The sequence below is a fragment of the Trichechus manatus genome, unplaced genomic scaffold (assembly GCF_000243295.1).
Source record: "Trichechus manatus latirostris isolate Lorelei unplaced genomic scaffold, TriManLat1.0 scaffold00026, whole genome shotgun sequence".
In the NCBI taxonomy this organism is placed as follows: Eukaryota; Metazoa; Chordata; class Mammalia; order Sirenia; family Trichechidae; genus Trichechus; species Trichechus manatus.
Window position 1 is genome coordinate 6556075 of NW_004443962.1, and position 19937 is coordinate 6576011.

Consider the following 19937-nt stretch of genomic DNA (forward strand, 5'->3'; position numbering starts at 1 on the left):
GCTTTAAGCAGAGATCTATGTTTCGCTAAATATAAACCAACTTTAATCTTGCCATCTAAGCTGGATGGAATGAGTTGTAAGTACTGGAAGAAGAAAAAAAGCAGAAATTGGTCAAGATCATCCATAACAAAAAGCAAACACAGCTTAAAGATTCATAGGCCCCCAGGATTAATCAGAAAGAAATTCTTCAAGACATTTTGTCCAACTTCTTGGCAGAACTCTGTAGAATCATTCCAATTATATAACAATTATTCCAACTGTATAAGAACCATTTCAAAGAGATGAGTATCTCTGGCAGAGAATATGCTACAAACCCATCCAATTATGTCTTAGTACTTCATAACCTCTTGCCAGGTGTAGGATTGTGGGCAAATTACTTAACCTCTCTAAACCTATTTCCTCATTTATAAAATCCTGCCGAGTGCCTGGCGCAAAACAGATTCTCAATAAATGTTTATTAAATGAATTTTAAAAGACATCTTTCTTTGACTCACATTTCTTTCCTTCTTTCTATATTCTCCTCCTTTCTTCCCTCCCTTTCATCTTTCCCCTTCCCTCCTATCCTTACTTTGTCCAGCAGCCAGTAAGTTTAAGTCTTGTCCAGTTTTCTTAATTAAAATGAATAGTAAATCTTTCAGAGTAACAATATAAAGATCAGAACTGCAGAGTTAAAACTCAGGAGTTTCTGCCTGTGGAAAACAGAAGGCATTACACTATATAATCATTCAGAAGGTCACACAACATTGGGCTACAATTACACTGCGCCAAGCCAAACGCGTCTGGTTTCAATGCTGTTGCAATGGGCCACTGATTACTCTGCGGTCCCTCCTGTATTGCTGCTGTTCTGCACAAACCTGTTTGTATGATCCTTCATGGTGACTGAAACCAAAAACCAAACCCACTGCCGTCAAGTGGATCCCAACTCATAGCAACCCCGTAGGAGAGAGTAGAACTGCTGTCCCATAGGGTTTCCAAGGCTGTAAATCTTTATGGAAGCAGACTGCTGTCACATCTTCCTCCCACAGAGCAGCTGGTGGGTTCAAACTGCTGACCTTTCAGTTAGCAGCCGAGCACTTTAACCACTGCACCACCAGGACTCCTTAAATAGAGGAGGATATAAAGTACCGACAGGCTATTGCTGTTGTGTGTCCTTGTCAATTCCAGCTCATGGTGACCCTGTAGGACACAGCAGAACTACTCCATAGGGTTTCCTAGGCTGTAATCTTTATGGGAGAAGATTGCCAGGTCTTTTCTCTCATGGAGCCACTGGTTGGTTCAAACTGCAGACCTTTTGGTTAGCAGCCAAGTGCTTAACCATTGTGCTACCAGGGCTCCTTACTGACAGGCTAGTGATGGTAAAAATCATGATCAAGACATACACTAACAAGTGGATTGAAGTGTCATTCCATTTCCTCATCTTCCTAGTGGGTAACAAAGAGCCAATCTAGAAGCAGTGGGGTACAGGCCTAGGGGCTTAAGTTGTATGGATTCCTTTTAAGATTTTCACTAAGATGTGCCTTTGCCACCACCACCACCACCATAACCCTGGTTGTCCATGTTGTCTGGAGCTTTCTCCATGATTAAGGTTCATGGACTGAAGCAGCGTATTTGTGGGTTTTCAGGGCAGACCAAACTTTACTTCCAAATCCCAAAACTGCCTTCAGGCCTGGACTTCTGGACTTGTTACTGGAATTCAGAGAGGCATAATTTAGTAATGGAAAGAAGCAGCCAACCAGTTAGACTTAATAAGGCACTGATGGCTGCCCACAACATCGTGAGCCAAAGGCTTTTGGATACTAGCGTCTGTTTTCATAATTGAACACGAAATAGGGAAGAGAGTACTGGTTTCCAGACTTTGTGGAAGCTACTGTCTGGAGAAGATGGAACTTGTTTCACACTTTGGGCTGCCTCTTTGGCTGATAAAAAAAGGAAAATGGGGATGTGGTCTATTAACTGACAAAAGCTGTAGGAAAAAATACAGTTCTGTATTGTAAATTAGCATTTATATCTGTCTGTCTGTCTATGGCTAAGAATGGCTGGTTCTATGAGAGTCCATAAATAAACTTTCTGAGCTAAACAGAGTCTGCCATTCTGAGATACAGACGAAACATAATCAAGTCCAACCTTCTGAGGTTTCAAGCTCCAGTCCCACCCACGGCTTTCATTTCCACCTGCATATTTCCTTTCCCAGGTCAGTTGTCCCAAGTTCCTCTGATCTTTCCTTTTGTAACAAAGTTTCCACACACCTCACTGTCTTGGCTGATCTCTCCTGAGTAAGTTATTTTTAAAACATGATGCCTAAAACTGTACACAGTATTATGGATGTCTGACCACAACAGGGTACAGGAGAGTATTTTTATCCTGTTGTATAAACACCGCACAATGACTCTGACTGCAGTAAGCATAACATGGAGGAAGCACTCCAAATGTTTTTCATAATATTTTCTGGCAATATGTGGTCATGCTTGTTAAGACTGATGACAAGCCATTAGAAGAAACACTGTGAAAGAAAGACTGAGAAGTCTGGAGGAGACAGGAAAAGGCAAGCACCTTTCTAAAACGCTGTTATCACAACAACCGGTGGTGGGGCTCTACCCTCAGGTACTCCTGTTAGAACCTGGCTAAGCCTTTAATGACACTGTTGAAGACTAGTCAGGTCTTCACAAGGCTCAGCTTAGGAGATTCTTCTAAACAAAATCAGGACTTTACTTTTACCTTTGCATCTTGTTAGAATCAGTTCAGCGTTCTAAAAATCAACAGGGTTTTGAACCTAATGTCTAGCTTTGGGAGCCTTGGTGGCGCAGTGGTTAAGAGCTCAGCCGCTGGCCAAAAGATCAGCAGTTTGAATCCACCAACCGCTTCTCAGAAACCCTACGGGAAAATTCTTACTCTGTCCTATAGGGTCGCTATGAGTCAGAATCGACTCGAAGGCATCAGATTTGGGTTTTTTTTGTGTTTTTTTTTTGTCTAGCTTTGAGTAAATTTAGCAAGAATGCCTTCTATAGCTTCATTTATTTTTTAACCCATTTTGGGCCTAAAGAGCATCATAGTCATCTAAACCAATCTATTATCTTTGACACTTACTCTGTATCTAGACCAAACAAATAGGAGATAAGAGTCATCAAAAAGTACAAAAAGCTGGTGAGCTAAGTGAAGAAAAGAGCTAGGTAACATGCAAAAGTTAGTAATAAGGTAGCCAGAGAAGAAACAAAATACGGCTTGGAGGGTGGAATAATTCAGGTCCATTGTAGGATATCATGTAAAACATATATATATGGCAGGCAATGGAGTTGCTGAATGAAGAACAAAAGAAAGAATGGGAACAAAAAATGAGCACGAGAGTAAAGCTGCACTTGGTATGGGGCCACCCAGGCTAGGCATTCATGTGAATCCAGGTACAAGAAGCAAATTTCCATGGTGAGCCTATCTCCACCACCCAGGGACTCCTTTTTGTTTTGTTTTGTTTAAGGAGGAGGTGTAAAATGCTCTTCATCAAGCACTAGAATACAAGTAGGGCACTGTAAATGTAAAAGCGCAACAATTTGTATTAAAAAATTACTAAGCACCATTGGGAAGACTCTTCTCACTATTGCAATAAAGCTTTAGGGTTCCAGAACATCCAGCTTCATGAACTTTGGCTCCTTTTATAACCAGTCAGAATGAGTGAGAGTGGGTTCATATCCTTCATGGTCACCATATTTAGACCTCAATAATCATAGCAAAGCCAAAGTAGGTGAAGGACTCTTCTTTATGAAAAGCACAAGGTTGTGGTGGTGAAGAAAGCACAAGAATCAACCAACCTTCTCCTTGAAGACTCAGGCTTCTAGATTGGCAAAGAAATTATATATATGATGTCCGTTTGGTCAATCAATGTCTGACCACATATATGTCCATGGTCCGTAAGTTCAGAAATCCCGATCGGAGTGAAGGTAATCAGACAAAGCAAATGCAACAGCTTCCCCCATGCAACACGTGTACCTCATGTCCCTTGTATACAAAGTGAATGCACTGCCAGGCACTCGTTTGTTATTACAAATCATTGTATGCACCTTGAATTTTTAATATAATAGGCTTTATGGCTGTTGGTTCATGACTAGGGGTTGTACGTAGGTAATTCGGATGTTGTTGACCCAGGGACTGATTGTATATAATATGGTGTTCACATAACATCCAAATCACATATGTCCTATTTCACAGAATATACCATGGACGTTAAGTGACACGTGACTGTATATGATTATTTAGGAGGCTTGGTGATCCGGTGGATAAGCGTTCGGCTGTTAACAGAAAGGTCAGTGGTTTGAACCCACTGGCCACTCTGTGGGACAAAGATGTGGCAATCTGTTCTCATACAGCCTAGGAAACCCTATAAGGCAGTTTGTTCTACTCTGTCCTATAGAGTCACTATGAGTCAGCATTGACTTGATGGCACACAACAACAACATATGATTATTTAAGGGAAATGAGAAGTCCTAGGTCCAATGGGGAAATAACTCCTTAGCTTCCTGCTCTGATAATATCTTTCCAAGGCTAAACATCTTAGTGGCAGTTCCAGCATTGGAATGGCTTATTGTATATGCTGGAAGGCAGTAGGATAAGGTAAACGCAACTGCTTTCAGAAAGTCTTGGTCAGCATAAAGTCATGGGTCTGGGACAGACTAGATGTAGCATTAACAAGCAAAACAAAAACTACAAACTCAGAAGCTCAAGAAGGTAACAAACTCAGACTTCCAGGTACAAGATAGATTTTTTACATGATGAGCCTCTCCCACCTATATGGAACTCATTGATGATGTCTGCTCAGACAGGCATGGCTTAGAAGCTCCTCCCATAATCTGCTCCCTGCCACCCATTCCAGCTTCCTCTCATGCCACTCTCTCCCTTTCTCTCCAAACTTCAGCAGCTATATTGGCCTTCTTTCAGTTCCTCATGTACTCTAAGCTCTGATTCCTAACTGAATCTCAGAAGTTCTGCTTCTACCATAGCCAGTAAGATCCTACTGGACTTACCTTCCCACAGTTAATAACTATCAACTCTGGACAAAATACAAAAATAAATTATATAAAAGCACTGGAGAGTGTACAAAACCAAGCAGATTCTGGAGGAGAGTAGACATTTAGAAGAAAGGAACAACATGGGGTGAGTTCCTCATTTTTTATGGCCTTTAGTAGGCCAGTCAGCACTGTGGGGTTGAGGGAAAGCAGCTAAAACTCCAATTCAAAACCCTGCAGTCTTTTTAGACTGAAGAACCAAAGGAGAGATAGAAAAATTTGGGAGCAGATAAGGGTGATGGTTGAACAACAAAATGAACATAAGTTAATGTCACTGAACTGTACATGTGAAGAATGTTGAAACAGCAAATGTTTTGTTACACACATATTTACCACAATTTTTTTAAAAAAGAACGAAAGGACCAAAGGACAGATTTTGGGGCAACCACAGCCACTGAAAAATGAGGGGACAAACTTAAAAAAAGAAAACCAGAGAAGGCGGGCTCCAAATTCTGTGTATAAACTCTGCCCAAATTTCTGGCTGGCTCCTGAATCACACAAGTGCCAGAAAAACTGCAAGCAGCCCTGCTAAGGGTAACAGAACTGAACCGAGATTTGAGTTGCTGCCCACTGTAAGTAAGAGAGAGTTTTTAGTTTGAATTTAACTAAATTAACTACGTACTGAAACAAAAATGTCAATACACTTTGGAGGAACAGGATAGAATGCAGAGTCTCCTCAGCATAACATTCATGGAACACAATCCAAAATTACTCCACATTGAAGAAAAAGGAAAACGTGGACTATTTTAGAGAGAACAAACAATCAACAGAGATTGACCTTGAAATGTCCAGACGCTGGAATTAGCAAACAAGGATTTTATACAATGCTCAACAAAATAAAGGAACATATGCTGATACTGAATAAAAAGATAGGAAATTTCAGCAGAGAAATAGAAACTATATAAAAGAACTAAATTCAAATTCTAAACTTGAAAAATATCTAAAATAAAAATTTACTAGATAGACTTACCAGCAGAATAGAGGTAATAAATGAAAAAGTCAGTGAACTTGAAGAGAGATTAATAGAAATTATTCAATCTGATAAACAAAGAGAAAAAAAATAATGAACAGAGGGACCTGCAGGGCAATATCAAGAGGTCCAAGACAGGAGTAACTGAAGTTCCAGAAGGAGGGGTGAGAGCAAATGAACCTGAAAAAATAATGGCTGAAAATTTCCCAAGTTTTGTAAAAGACACAAATGTACATACTCAGGAATCTCGGTGAACCGCAAGCAGAATAAATACGAAGAAAATCACATCTAGGCACAGCATAGTCAAATGTTTAAAACCAAAGATAAAAATAAAACCTCAAAAGCAGCCAGATAAAGTCACTACACTGCATACAGGGGAACAACGATTTGAACGGCCACCATCTTCTCATCAGAAACAACGGAAACCAAAAGATAGTGGACATCCTTAGAGTGCTGAAAGAAAAACCTGTCAGCCCCAAATTTTATACCCAGCAAGAATATTCTTCAAGAATGAAGGCAAAATAAAGGGATTTCTACATTAAACAACAAAAACCAAAAACTAACAGAACTCGTCAGCAGCAAATGTGGACTGCAAGAAATACTAAAAGAATTTCTTCAGGTTGAAAGGAAATTACAGCAGATGGAAACTTAGACCTTCAGGAAGGAATGAAGGGTATAAACCAAAAACCAAACCGCTGCTGTTGAGTCGACTCCGACTCACAGTGACCCCATAGGACAGAGTAGAACTGCCCCATAGAGTTTCCAAGGGGCGCCTGGTGGATTTGAACTGCTGACCTTTTGGTTAGCAGCCATAGCTCTTGACCACTACACCACCAGGGTTTCCAGTGAAGAATATAGGAAACAATAAATATCTAGGTAAAAAAGATTGTTATTTTTGTATTAATTTTTAAAAGTATAAATGCAAATTGAAACCATAAGGAGACACATTTATATACCCACCAAAATAGCTAAAATTACATTATGAAACATTGGCGATGATGTGGAGTACTGGGAATTCTAATGCACTGAGCATTTATATTGGTACTACCACTCTGGAAAAATGTTTGGCATTATCAAAGTTAAAGGTAGGCATACTCTATGACCCAGCAGTTCTACCCAATAATGTGCTGCATGTGCATAAAGAATCCCTCAAAAAAATATTAAAGAGAAAACCTAAGCACAAACCAGTTTTTGTGAAGCTTCCCAGAGAACAAAAGTGGTTTTCAAAAACTACAAGTTACAGGCAGAGGGTTAATAAGGATAATGATGTCAAGACCAGTACCAAAGGCAATACTTTATAATTGGCAAATAGAAAATGAGAGGGTTAGCAAGTTGTTCTGAAGACCTAAAGATAATATCTTGGAAGACAGGCTAGTGACCTCAATTTGTTTTAAACAATTCTTCCAAATACACTAAAAATAAATAAATAAATAAATAAAATTCTTCCAACTTCTATGTAGGGAATAACAAAGATTCATTGCTGTAAAGTATACCCCAAAACCAAACCCACTGCTGTCGAGTCAATTCAAACTCAGAAGGATCCTATAGGACAGAGCAGAACTACCCCATAGGGTTTCCAAGGAGCGGCTGGTAGATTTGAACTGTCGAACTTTTGTATATATATATAATTTTATTTAAAATTTAGATTCCTATTCCCACACTCTAGTAAGCTGTATAATTTTTGTTTAGAATTTTTCTGCAAACATACTACAATAAGCTTCTTTTATTTGGAGACAAAATACAGTGGCACTACTGGAAGGAATATCACAACATTACATTTTTATCTTAAAGGACAAACTGAACTGCCGAACTTTTGGTTAGCAACTGTAACTCTTAACCACTGCGCCACCAGGGCTCCAATGAACTTGTGCAAAAAGCTAGCAACGAAAAGCTGATATTAAGCCACACTTTGTAACTTTCTAAACTGCACACACGGTTCATCAGCCTGATGGTGCTAATCTTTAGCCACCTAGGTTGTAGCCCAAACATTGTTTTGCAAGTCAGTTGCTTAAAAGTTGGATGCATTTTCTTACAGAAGTAAATTAGATATGAGGTTAGGTTCTGACGACCACAAAAGCTCATTAAATCCACTTTACACTTGAAATACAACAAAAATCACATTACTAAACCCACCACCATGTATAAGAAGGTCTGTAATGTGCCTAATGTTCCATCTAGGATTACACACTCCAGTCTGGGATGTTGGAATACAAGAGACCTCGGGACAAGATCTCCTTTGGAAAGAGTAGGTAGTGTGGTTGGGATGGTATCTGAGGTAAAGAACAAACTAAGAGCTCCAGAGGGTTGGCTCCTCCCTGTGTTCTATTCTGGGCATGCTTTTTCATCCAGCTGTTTAGTTAAAACCAAAACCAAACCAAACCCATCACCATCGAGTCAATTCCAACTCATAGCGACCCTACAGGACAGAGTAGACCTACCCCATAGGGTTTCCAAGGCTGTAATCTTCATAGAAGCAGACTGTCACATCTTTCTCCCTCAGAGTGGCTGGTGGGTTTGAACTGCTGACCTTTTCTTTAGCAGCGGAGCGCTTAACCACTGCATCATAGGGCTCCTGCTCTCTAGTTACTCTCCTTACGTTTTCAACAGTAAAGATACGCCAGGAGAAATAATAATCTTTCATGCATAACTCTTCTTCGCTTGGGAAAGATGGCTTCCATACAGCTGCTTTAGCTCAGTAACTTTTGGTGTTGCCCTGCTTACCTAAGTAGTAATTCTTACCTGTACTTCAACTTGCCGTTCTTTTTTGACATTCAGTAGCTGTTTTTGAAGAGATTTTATCTGTTTTCTTCCTTTCTCCTCGCTAAAGGAAATAAGAATGATTTGTTTAGTGCAGTGCTTCTCAAACTTCAGTGTGCACAAGGATCACCTGGAAGTTTCAAAATAAAACAAAACAAAAACCAGATTCCTGGGCTCCACCCCAGAGATTCTGACTCAGCAGGTCTCGGATGGAGCCCTGGAATCTGCATCTTTAACAAGTTCCTAGATGCTAATGGTGCTAGTTACTGGAGCGGACTTTCAGTAGCACTTATTTAGAAAAGACTGATAAGTTTTAGTAAATTGGAAAGATCTTCCAGCTTATCAGCATTACATCTAAAATAGCTGCTGCTGAGAAAAAGTGAGGAAGAGATGGAACAGGACGAGGAAAAACAAGAATCCTTTCTGTTCTGAACGCTATAATAATTGCATATTTTTACCTCACGATAATCTTATGAGGTGGTCTCTATCATTATTTTATAGATGAGAAAATGTGGCTTGGAGAGCTTAGGTAACTCACTGTGGTGGGGATGAGCATGTCCCCCACAAACCCTCAACTACAGGGAGCGGAAGTGAACAAAGTCCCAGCTGCTGGGCTCTGAAATCCATCACTTCCCTCAGGCTGCTCCCAGCTAATCACTGAGTGTGGCTGGGATTCTAAGGCAGACCCTTTCCTGGAAGACCCAAGACTTCCCTGATGGTCAACTTTGGCTGAAGGACACCCTAATGACCTTGCTGGACCATCCTTAGACTGCATGGCAGTCTAAGATGCTTCCACCCAACTTTCCTTCCCCTTCACTTGGGGTTAGTCTTGCATTTTTACCATATTGTTGATACAGATATTGAGGCCCAGAAATCTGAGTTATTGTGCCAATGGAGCTAAGGATAGAACCCAAATTTTTTACTTCTGGCCATCATCCCTGGAAAGCATACATTTGGTTTGCTTTAGAAATCAAGGACTTTAGCAGTCTCAATTTATAAGCAGTTATAAATTATAAGTCTCAATTTATAAGCATTTTAAAATACAGCAAAGCAAATACGCCTAATATTAAGCCGACCTAGCAATGATATTGTAGAAATGTGTTTTGTTTTCCCTCTCTTTGCCTAAAGTTTGCAGGAGAATGGTGAAAGTGCCTGAATCTTCCAACTCCTGCATGGTGTGTGTAATGACATCACTGAAAAATTGCCTGTAATGGAAACAAAAAAGTCGAGTTAATAAGAGATATTTCCCTATATCCACAAACAGCTGCAGAAGTCATGCAACTTAAGACCCAGAAGGAACACCATAACTAAGTTGGCATTATCCCAGGAATGCAAGAATAACATTAGAAAATCTATTAATATAATTCACCACCTTAATAGGCTAAAGGAGAAAAACCATACGATCATCTCAACAGATGCAAAAAAAGCAACTGGCAAAATTCAACACTCACTCATCATTTAAAGACAAACAACAACAAAAATTCTAAACAAGCTAAAAATAAAAGAGAACTTTCTTAACCTGAAAAAGTTGATATACCAAAACAACAAACATCAAACATATAGGATGATACCATGTATACAATATTAAAAGACATGTAAAACTACATTATATATTGTTTAAATAAAACACACACATATTTAATAAAAGTATCACAACATGCAAGAGAATGACAGACATCAAATTCAGAAGAGTGTTTATCTCTGGGGGAACTGGAATCGGAGGCTTCAATTGTATCTGAAATATTTTACTTCTTAAAAAGAAATTAAGTTATAAAGCAACAATAAAACAAAACAAAAAAACTCGATTCCAACTCTGCCCCATAGGGTTTCCAAGGAGCCACTGCTGGATTCGAACTGCTGACATTTTGGTTAACAGCTGCAGCTTGCTGTAGCTCTTAACCACTGCGCCACCAGGGATCCAAAAGCAACCATACTAAAATGTTAAAATTGGTGGTTGCATACAGATGTGCTCATTATTTTATTCTCTATACTTCTCTATATTTTTAAAATATTTCCTAATTTTAAAAAAGTTAAATAAAAACAACAACCAGAAGTACCTAAACGAACCCACACATTTTAGCGATGAGTAATTCCAGGCTCTGGAAGGATAAATGACCTACCCAAGGTCACATAACTAGTTTGAGAAAGAGCTAAAACTATGTGATCCAGGTTTCCTGACTTCAAGTCCATTGCTCTTTATAACATACCATGCTGTCTCTCTCCTTGGTGAAGAATTAAAAAAACTGCTATTTGGTATTTTGAAACAGAGTTGGTAAGCTTGCTGTTTTGCATAATGATTTGTTAACAATAGTTCACACAAAAGATTCAATATTAAGAAAAAAGTACATTGAAGTCAAGAAACTGAAATATAAGAATTTGAGCACTAAGAATTCATCTCGTGTGTAGTATGTTAGGATAAAATAACATTAAAAACTCTTAATTCAATGCAATAAGGTTATAAGGCATAAAGACAACTAGAGTTTACACAATCTTGCTACAAATTCCTATTCTAAGTCCATAAACTGTTGTCGTTTTTAATTCCTTCAACATTTGGATTTTCACTTTGACTGTGGATAATTGGTGGAGATGTATGTTTCCTGATCATATGTCACCCTGGGTTTTGTGACTGGGTTTTATGCTGAGTATAAATCTAAAACTAATCACCTAAGAATAATCTGAGACTGGTATTTTGGGTCTCTCAGGAAAAGATATAAGCCATCACACTGATAATGAAAAGGACATTAAATAGACTATTATCTACACAAATTTGGGCCAGATTGATTTTAGCAAGCGACATTTAGCAAGGGTCTAATGCAGGGGTCAGCAAAGTTTTTCTGTAAAGGGTCAAATGGCAAGTATTTTTGGTTTTGCAGGCCCTAAGGTCTCTGTTGCAACTACTCAACTCTGCTGTTGTAGCACTAAAGCAGGCATAGACGTTACGTAAACAAATGAGTAATGCTGAGCTCCAATAAAACTTTATTTTCAAAAACAGACTTCAAGCCGTATTTGGCCAGCAGCCCTTGGCAATTGTTATAAATTTATTTACCAAGTCTTTACCTGTTATGGAGCCCTGGTGGCGCAGTGGTTAAGAGCTCGGCTGCTAACCAAAAGGTCGGCAGTTCGAATCCACTAGCCTCTCCTTGGAAACCAATGGGGCAGTTCTACTATGTCCTATAGGGTCGATATGAGTCAGAATCGACTTGAAGGCAACAGGTTACATATTACGCTTTCTTTTAAACTTAATAGGCTTTTTTGTTAGCAATCCAGTTGACAACAAAAAAACTGTATAATGAGACAACAGAAATTGAGACAGCCTCAAGTCAACCCTCAGGATTAAAGCACAGTTTAAAATTTGGCTACTCTTGAGTTTCTGCTGGAGTCAACTGGACGGCAATTGGTTTTGGAGCACCTGAGTTGGAACTGACTTGATGGCAAGGGGTTTGGTTTTTTAGTTAGGTGGTGCAAATGGTTAATGCACTTGTTGCTAACTGAAAGGTTGGAGGTTCGAGTCTACCCAAAGGTACCTCAGAAGAAAGGCCTGGCAATCTACTTCTGAAAAATCAGCCCTTGAAAACTCTGTGGAGCACAGTTCTACTCTGACACATATGGAGTCACCATAAATCCAAGTCGACTTGATGGCAACTGGTTTGGTTTGATTTTCGTCTCTTATCAATGGATGGAGCATCACGATAGCTACCAATTTGTGCCAGGTTTATTTCTAATCCTCACACTAATGTCGAAAGGTTGGTATCATTATTTCCATTAAAAAAAAAAGAGAAACAAAGGCTCAATAACTTGTCCAAGAGCACACAGCTGCCTTACTTTCAGTTGTACCACGATGCCTATCGACAGTCTTCAGTCCTATTAGCGGAACGCACTTTGTATATTATGACTAACCTATAAGACAGGATAGCTACTCTGCCACCCGTGCACCCATTCTCTCATCCATCTATAAAAACATTATTAATTTCCAAATATGCTCTCCTTTCTTACCTATCAATCTGGATTTTCTTCAGTGTCTCCGTAGTCATTATGGTCTGCCTTGTAGGTTTTTTGAAGACAAGATCCTGCATTTTGTTAGAGTCTACTACAAATTGGCCTCCTTGGCTGATTTCTGGAAACTTGAGTCCTTCCATAGGGAAGATTGGACCAGATGTTTTCAAGGTTGCTGAGATCATTTGAGATTTTTCTATACTTTTTCCTTCTAAATTCTTCTCTGTGCTTTTCTTCTAAAAACAATAAATGATGCTTTATTTAAGAAAGATTTTTAATGAGTACTAAGACAAGGGTATAAGAAAGAGGGCCTCTGCCTACATTTTCAACCTCATCTCCCACTTCTACTCTATCCACCAGATGTGCCCTTTTTCCCAGCCATATCAAACCATATGTCCTGCTGTTTTGTGTCTTCCTGCCCTCAAACAACATTCCCTCTCTCTGTCGTTCCCCAACTTACCACCTGGTTACTTTAATTTTTAACATTCTGATCAAAGGGAACCGTCTTTTTTTCTATTAGCAAGTATTTACCATACTGTAATTATTTGTACAAATATCTCCATTAGACTGTGAATTCTATGAGAGTAGGCACAGTGCCTTAGAGATCTTGGTTCACCTCAAATTATTTTTGGAATCAGACTGGATATTAAATAAATGTGTCCATCTTTATATTCCCATTGCTTAGAACAATGCCTAGGATATAGTACAGACTCAAATGTTCACTGAACACATGAATCTGAAATATAAAGAATGAAAGGAGTCTCATACCAAAAAGCAGAAGTTGATAGCAGATTAGTGGTGTGGTAGAGATTTCAAGGGTCTTTTGGAGGAAAAGCCTGAATAATTTCTTTTTCAGACCCAAACGTGAATACTAAGAGGTAGGCATTGCCAAAGGAACAGCATATGTCTTTTATTTGATGATGATTCTTTAATCTGTGGCTAAAAGCTTGAGCTACTGAGAGGCCATATAGTATCTGGCTATTACATGGTGGTTATTATATAGTGGTTCTGCATATGGGCTCTGAAGTCAGACTTCCTGGTTTGAATCCTGGCTCTATCTCTTACTAACCATACTGATTGTACGTAATGTATTTACTTCCCTGTGCCTCTGTTTTCCCAATATGTAAAACAGAGGTAATAACAGTGTCTACCCTCATAGCGGTATTGCAAAGATTAAATGAGTAAATATACATAAGCACTTAGAACAGTATGCCATCATCACAATATAAGTATTTGTTATAATTATGTAAATTCTTGGGCTGGGCCTCTGCACAAAAGAAAGGTTCATCTGGGTATTGATACGTGAAGCTGAAGCCTTCCTTAGCTAAACCTCCACTAGCCCAGAACTGTTAAAAAAAAAAAAAAATTTCCTGAAGGATAATAAATACAGATTCAAGTACATTTTTCTTGATATCAACAATAGGCAAAGATTCACATGTGAGGAAAACGTCTGTAGGCGAGAACAAAACAAAATGCTGCCTTAAGTAAGAATTAATGCGTCAGATATAGTTCTTTAAATTAAGACTGATACGATGGACTAGAAAGAGAACAGAAGCCATAGGATTTCAACAAATAAACTGAAATTTATCCGGATGGAAGGAAAACCATAAATATATAGCTGGCTATTATTTTAGGTTTTGTCTAGGGAGGGAATGGGAGAATTGAGGCTAGGAGCCCCCATTTTTCTGATTTTCTTAGACATTTTTTCTCTACCTTTATGCTTGGGCATCTAGAAAAGAAAGTAAATGTCGCACAGCCTGATTTACTGATTACTAAAAACAAATGTGAATTTTTAGAACTTAAAGAAGCTCGCCAGATAGTCTAGTTCATTCACTAAAAAATATTGCATATAGCACATACTATGTACAGGTTAAGGGATTAGATCTAAGGGAATTCAAAGATAAGAAACACATTGCTCCCTGAGACAGAGCTCTTTCCAAAAGTCAGTCAAAGCATTCCCATGTCTGGTAGAAGCTGGCACTTTAGTATATTTTTCATCATTCCACTCTATGACTGTAAAAAGTGCAAATCTATCCAGACATGTCCTTAGCTGTAAAAAAAAAAAAAAAAGTATAAAAAAGGGATGTTAACCTTTTCTCCCCAGGTTGTCACAAGGCTAAACAACGTGAAGCCATTGGTGAAAGAAATCCACACGTGCATATACTAATATTTTAAAATATATATTCTTTGCCAGAGAGAGCCCTGGTGGTGTAATGGTTAAGAGCTACAGCTGCTAACCAAAAGGTCGGCAGTTCAAATCCACCAGGTGCACCACGGAAACCCTGTGGGGTAGTTCTACTCTGTCCTATAGGGTCGCTATGAGTCAGAACTGACTTGTCAGCAACGGGTCACAGACAGCAATAGCATGTTAAAATTCACGAGTTAGAGCAACTATAGTACTATGAAGTAAAAGACAAAACAAAGATTTTGAAAGAGATTCATCACTTTTAAAAGATATGAAACTAATTTCTAATTTATATTGAGTAAGGAGTTTTTAAACCACTATTGACCATTACAATAGTGCAAACACTTATTATTTATGCAAATCTAAACGTGTAAGTAGGATTTCTATTAAGTCAGAAAATTTTGTGGGTTTTCGATCATTATCATAAATAAAACAGGGCAAAAGTTTCATGTTTTTATTTACTTAGAGTGGCAACTTCTGCTGAACACAGTTATAAATTTGGATTTTTTTCCTTCTCTCTTGAGTTTTTAAAGCTTTTTTAAAGCTTTTAAAAGCTTTTTTAAAGCTCAACAGTAAGTATCACTGATAAAACTGTACCTTGTTAACCGATCATCTCTCTTTTTTATTTTTGATTCTTATTGAAGAAGACCATAAATAGGAAGGAAAACTAGTCTGTTCTGTAGCATATGTTGTTATAGTTGGGGCCCTCAAGTTGATTTTGACTCATAGCAATCATGTAGGACAGAGTAGCGCTGCCCCATAGGCTTTCCGAGGCTGTAAATCTTCACAGAAGCAGACTGCCACATCTTTCTTCCACGGAGCAGCTGGTGGGTTCGAACTACCGACCTTTCTAGTTAGCAGCCGAGTGCCTAACCATTGCACCACCAGAGCTCCTTGTAGTATATGTTAGCTTGCTTAATTTAAAAATCAGACTCATTTTAAATGCATTAAAAGACTTAGTTCCTGGGTTTCCTAATCTATTTGCTTTTCATAAGTTGATGAAGAAATTAATTTATGTTACAAAATTCCTGTAATAGTCATTAATGTCAAATCAGAAAGTTAAGACCAAGAAGGTAAAATGAATTTCTCATAGCACACAACTAAACCACAAAGGTCTCCTGACTCCAAATCCCATGTTCTGTTAAAATTTTAGTTAAACTTTTAAACTTTAATAAAAGCTTTAAGAACCCACGCTATACTTATCATAATAATAGCAATAATAATAAACCTGTAAGGAGCAGTTAAAGCAAAATCTAATTTTCCTCTCACAATAAATACAGGCTTCATTTCTGTTAGCTATGGAAAGCAGTTTACCTTCTCACTTATATGGCAATTTTCATTTGTCATAGAACCAGAAAGAAGAATATATTTTGTAAAAAAACTAACTTTGCTACACTTAATAAATGTCGTTTATATTTATAAATTGTTTCTATTTTATACCTATGACCTAAGTTATTAAAATTTATAAGTACTTAAGAATTTATAAAGGTTTTGTTCACTACCAAGTTGAGTTTTTTGATAACTCAAAGGTGCTTTGCAGAGAAGTCCATATAACATCACTGAAAATGTAATGGCTACACAGTAATATGGCTGGATTCAGAAAGGCAGGTTGCAACACATTCAGCAATGACAATACAATCATCTTAGATAAAAGCATGTCAAGAGAACCGAGTTGAATTTCCTCTCTCTAGTGTTCAGTTTCACCACCCGTCTGTCAGTTTGTCGTACTGCAGTGGCTTGCATGTGGCTGTGATGCTGGAAGCTGTGCCACCAGTATTTCAAATACCAGCAGGGCCACCCATGGTGAACAGGTTTCAGTGGAGCTTCCAGATAACAACATAGTAGGAAAAAAGGCTTGGTGATCTACTGAAAATTACACGATGAAAACCTTATGGATCACAACAGAACAAACATTGTCTAACTTGCTTGCTTTGGACACGTCATCAGGAGGGATCAATTGCTAAAGGAGGACATCATGTTTGGTGAAGCAGAGGGCCAGAGGGAAACTCTTGAGGTGGACTAGCACATAGCCACAATGATGGACTCAGACAAGCTTCAAGGATGCCACAGGGTTGGGCAACGTCTCCTTCTGTTGTACATCAGGTCACCATGGGTTGGAATCAACTCAATGGCAACTATCTATCTATCTGTATCTAGTGTTCAGTTAGCTTTGAGCAGCTGAGAAATAAAAGGTGAGGCAACTCAGTAATTTGATCTCCTCAGTATACATACTGTATTTATACTGATTTAACTATAGGCCTTTTGAATAATGTCAATATATTGGAAGAAAATTATATTCTGACTGGTAATGTATCTTGAACTATGGCTATTTCACTTTATCAGCTGAGAGTACTTATCTCGCACAGTTATCACTGCCCTTCATCTGAGGTAAAGGTGCTGTTTTCCAAGTTAAATTTAGTGGTATAGGTGCTGCCAATGATGGAGAAATAAAAAGGAAAGAAAGCAGATATTAGATAATGGTGGATGTATATACCAAGCTGGTGCCTTGACTTCTTTCAACCTGAACTGGCATGATGTGGTTGAGAATAGAGAGCTGGTCTCTGGCATCCTCCAGAACTGCAGTGATTCTCAGCACATCTAGAAGGGAGAGTGGTGGCTCTCCGCATTCCGGGATGATTTCCATTCCTGTAACTCGGGCTGTTTCTTCATCTCCTTCTATCGTTCCAGGTGGCTCACCTGTCACTGACACCATCACCTCAGAATTCCAAACTTTTGGAGAAAGGTTAGAGGCTTTCAGCTGGTCTCTAAGGAAAGAATAAAGAAAAAAACCATCAATGCTTAAGTATTACTTAAACTCAGAAGCATAGCTAGCAAGTAGATTGGCTTCTGTGAAGTCCAAATTGTCATATAATACAACCTAGAAGAAAAATAGAAGTGATTCTGCTAAATACTTTCCAATGATATTTTGACCAATCAAAGGCAAGCAACTTACTGTTAAATAAAGATATGTAGCCCATGCTATCTGGCCATCCTTAACTAATTTGAATTGGAGGCAAAATTAACCTTTTTTTCTAGCAGCATCTTCCAATATTAACCAAAAGTGTCTCACAGTTAGTGAAAAACATAAAATGGTAGCCAGCTCCAAGGTGGCCCAAACAATTATCACTTCCTAGTATTCCTGCCCTTGTGTAGTCTGCCCCACGTTGAATAGGACTATGTTAACCTAGGTAACCAATATAAATCTCTGGGTGGTGCAAACGGTTAACACGCTTGACTGCTAACTGAAGGGATGGAGGCTCAAGTCTACCCAGAGGTGGCTTGGAAGAAAGGCCTGGCAATCTACTTCCAAAAAATCAGCCATTGCAAACTCTATGGAGCATAGCTGTACTCTGACACACACGGGGTTGCCTATAATAGGCTATTGTGGAAATGACAGAGTGTGACTTCCAAGGCTAGGTAATAAGACATTGCAGCTTCCACTTTACTCTCTCTTGGATCTCTCATTCTGGTGGAAGCCAGCTGCCTTGTCATGAGGAAGCTCAAGGGGTCCAGTAGGGTAAGCAACAAAGCCTCTTGCCAACAGCCAGCATCAACTTGCCAACTCTGGAAAGAAACCATCTTCAAATAGGATCATCCATCCCCAGCCAACTCTTCAGATGCTTGTCGCCTTGGCCAGCTTCAACCTTATGAGAGACCCCAAGACAGAACCATGCAGCTAAACTGCTCAAAAATTCCTGACCCACAGAAACTGTGAAATAACAAGCGTTTATGTTTTATGCCACTAAGTTTTAGGGTAATTTGTTACACAGCAGTAGATAACTAATGCACAGAAACTTAACAAAAGGCATAATGTTTAAATATATACAAAATAAATTGGGATTCTGAACATACTTATCCATTCTTGTTGAACTAGTCTTGTCGCCCTCCATGGTACATTTATAATCTCATAAAAATGCAGCCACCTAAAACGGGAAGGAAAAATTGAGATCAGCTTAAGGGGGTGTTGAACGATGCTTCAGAAATTTCTATGCCTTGCCTTGTCATTAAGAGAAAATTAAAGAATTATAAAACCTGTGCTGTACCCACTTTTTGCTTAGTAGAGCAGTCCCAGAAATGAAAGAACCATCGATACCATTTCGTGCTGGTCTCTTAAGTAGACAGTTTAACTAGTGGCCTGGCAAGGCTGAATATAATCGAACTCTTAGAGCCTCTCATTTCAGTAAATTAATGTTCAGTATGTTCCCAGTGTCTTTTATTGTATTCTGATTTTTTCCATTGGTGATGTCTGTGTAACAGATTTTTTCCTATTATTATGATTACTAGAATATTTAATTAGATCATTCCATTCCTCTAATCTGCCAGATAACAGAATTTATTACTTCTAAAGTTTGAAGAGCATTCTGGCTGTACAGAATGCTCCTTAGAAGGATGGCAAGACTTTGTCTTAAGTCCTTTGGACATGTTATAAGGAGGGTCCAGTCCCTGGAGAAGGACATCATGTGTGGTAAAGTAGAGGGTCAGTGAGAAAGAGGAAGACCCTTAATGAGACGGATTGACACAGCGGCTGTAACAATGGGCTCGAGCATAACAATGATTGTGAGGATGGCGCAGGATGGGGCAGTGTTTCATTCTGTTGAGCATCGGGTCGCTACGAGTCAGAACCGACTCCATGGCACCTAACAACAACAAAGTTAGAAGAACAGTTAGAAGAACAATCAAGATTGCACTTTTAAAAATTGAAATTATCCTGGAAATCAGTTTAATATATTGCTATTAAGATGGTACCCCCTTAGGTAAATTACTTTAGTAATTAATGTGCTTGAATGAGGTTTACAGTGAACATACCTTATAAAGAACTGTGCTCTAGACTGAACAGTAAATGCTGTTTTCAGTGTGACTTTGTCCACAATAAATTGACCCTGGGGTGGGGGGTGATACAAATATGTCTCACCCAATAAAAATCTTATATAGAAAACTTCAATTATATAAAACAGAATCTTTATATAAACTGACAAAAGAT

General features: G+C 38.7%; 1 protein-coding gene across 1 annotated transcript in view; it reads right to left on the reverse strand.

Moving 5' to 3' along the window:
* Positions 1–18843, reverse strand: part of IQCG (IQ motif containing G) — a 33794-nt gene extending 14951 nt beyond the window's left edge. The window contains exons 1-5 of the mRNA XM_023728679.1: positions 18809–18843; positions 17451–17721; positions 12772–13004; positions 9855–9983; positions 8761–8842 (exon numbers count right to left, since the gene is read on the reverse strand). Of these exons, the coding sequence (XP_023584447.1) occupies positions 8761–8842; positions 9855–9983; positions 12772–13004; positions 17451–17721; positions 18809–18816 (723 nt within the window). The 5' untranslated portion in view covers positions 18817–18843. The remainder of the gene's footprint in view (positions 1–8760; positions 8843–9854; positions 9984–12771; positions 13005–17450; positions 17722–18808) is intronic.
* Between the last annotated feature and the right edge of the window lie 1094 nt (positions 18844–19937).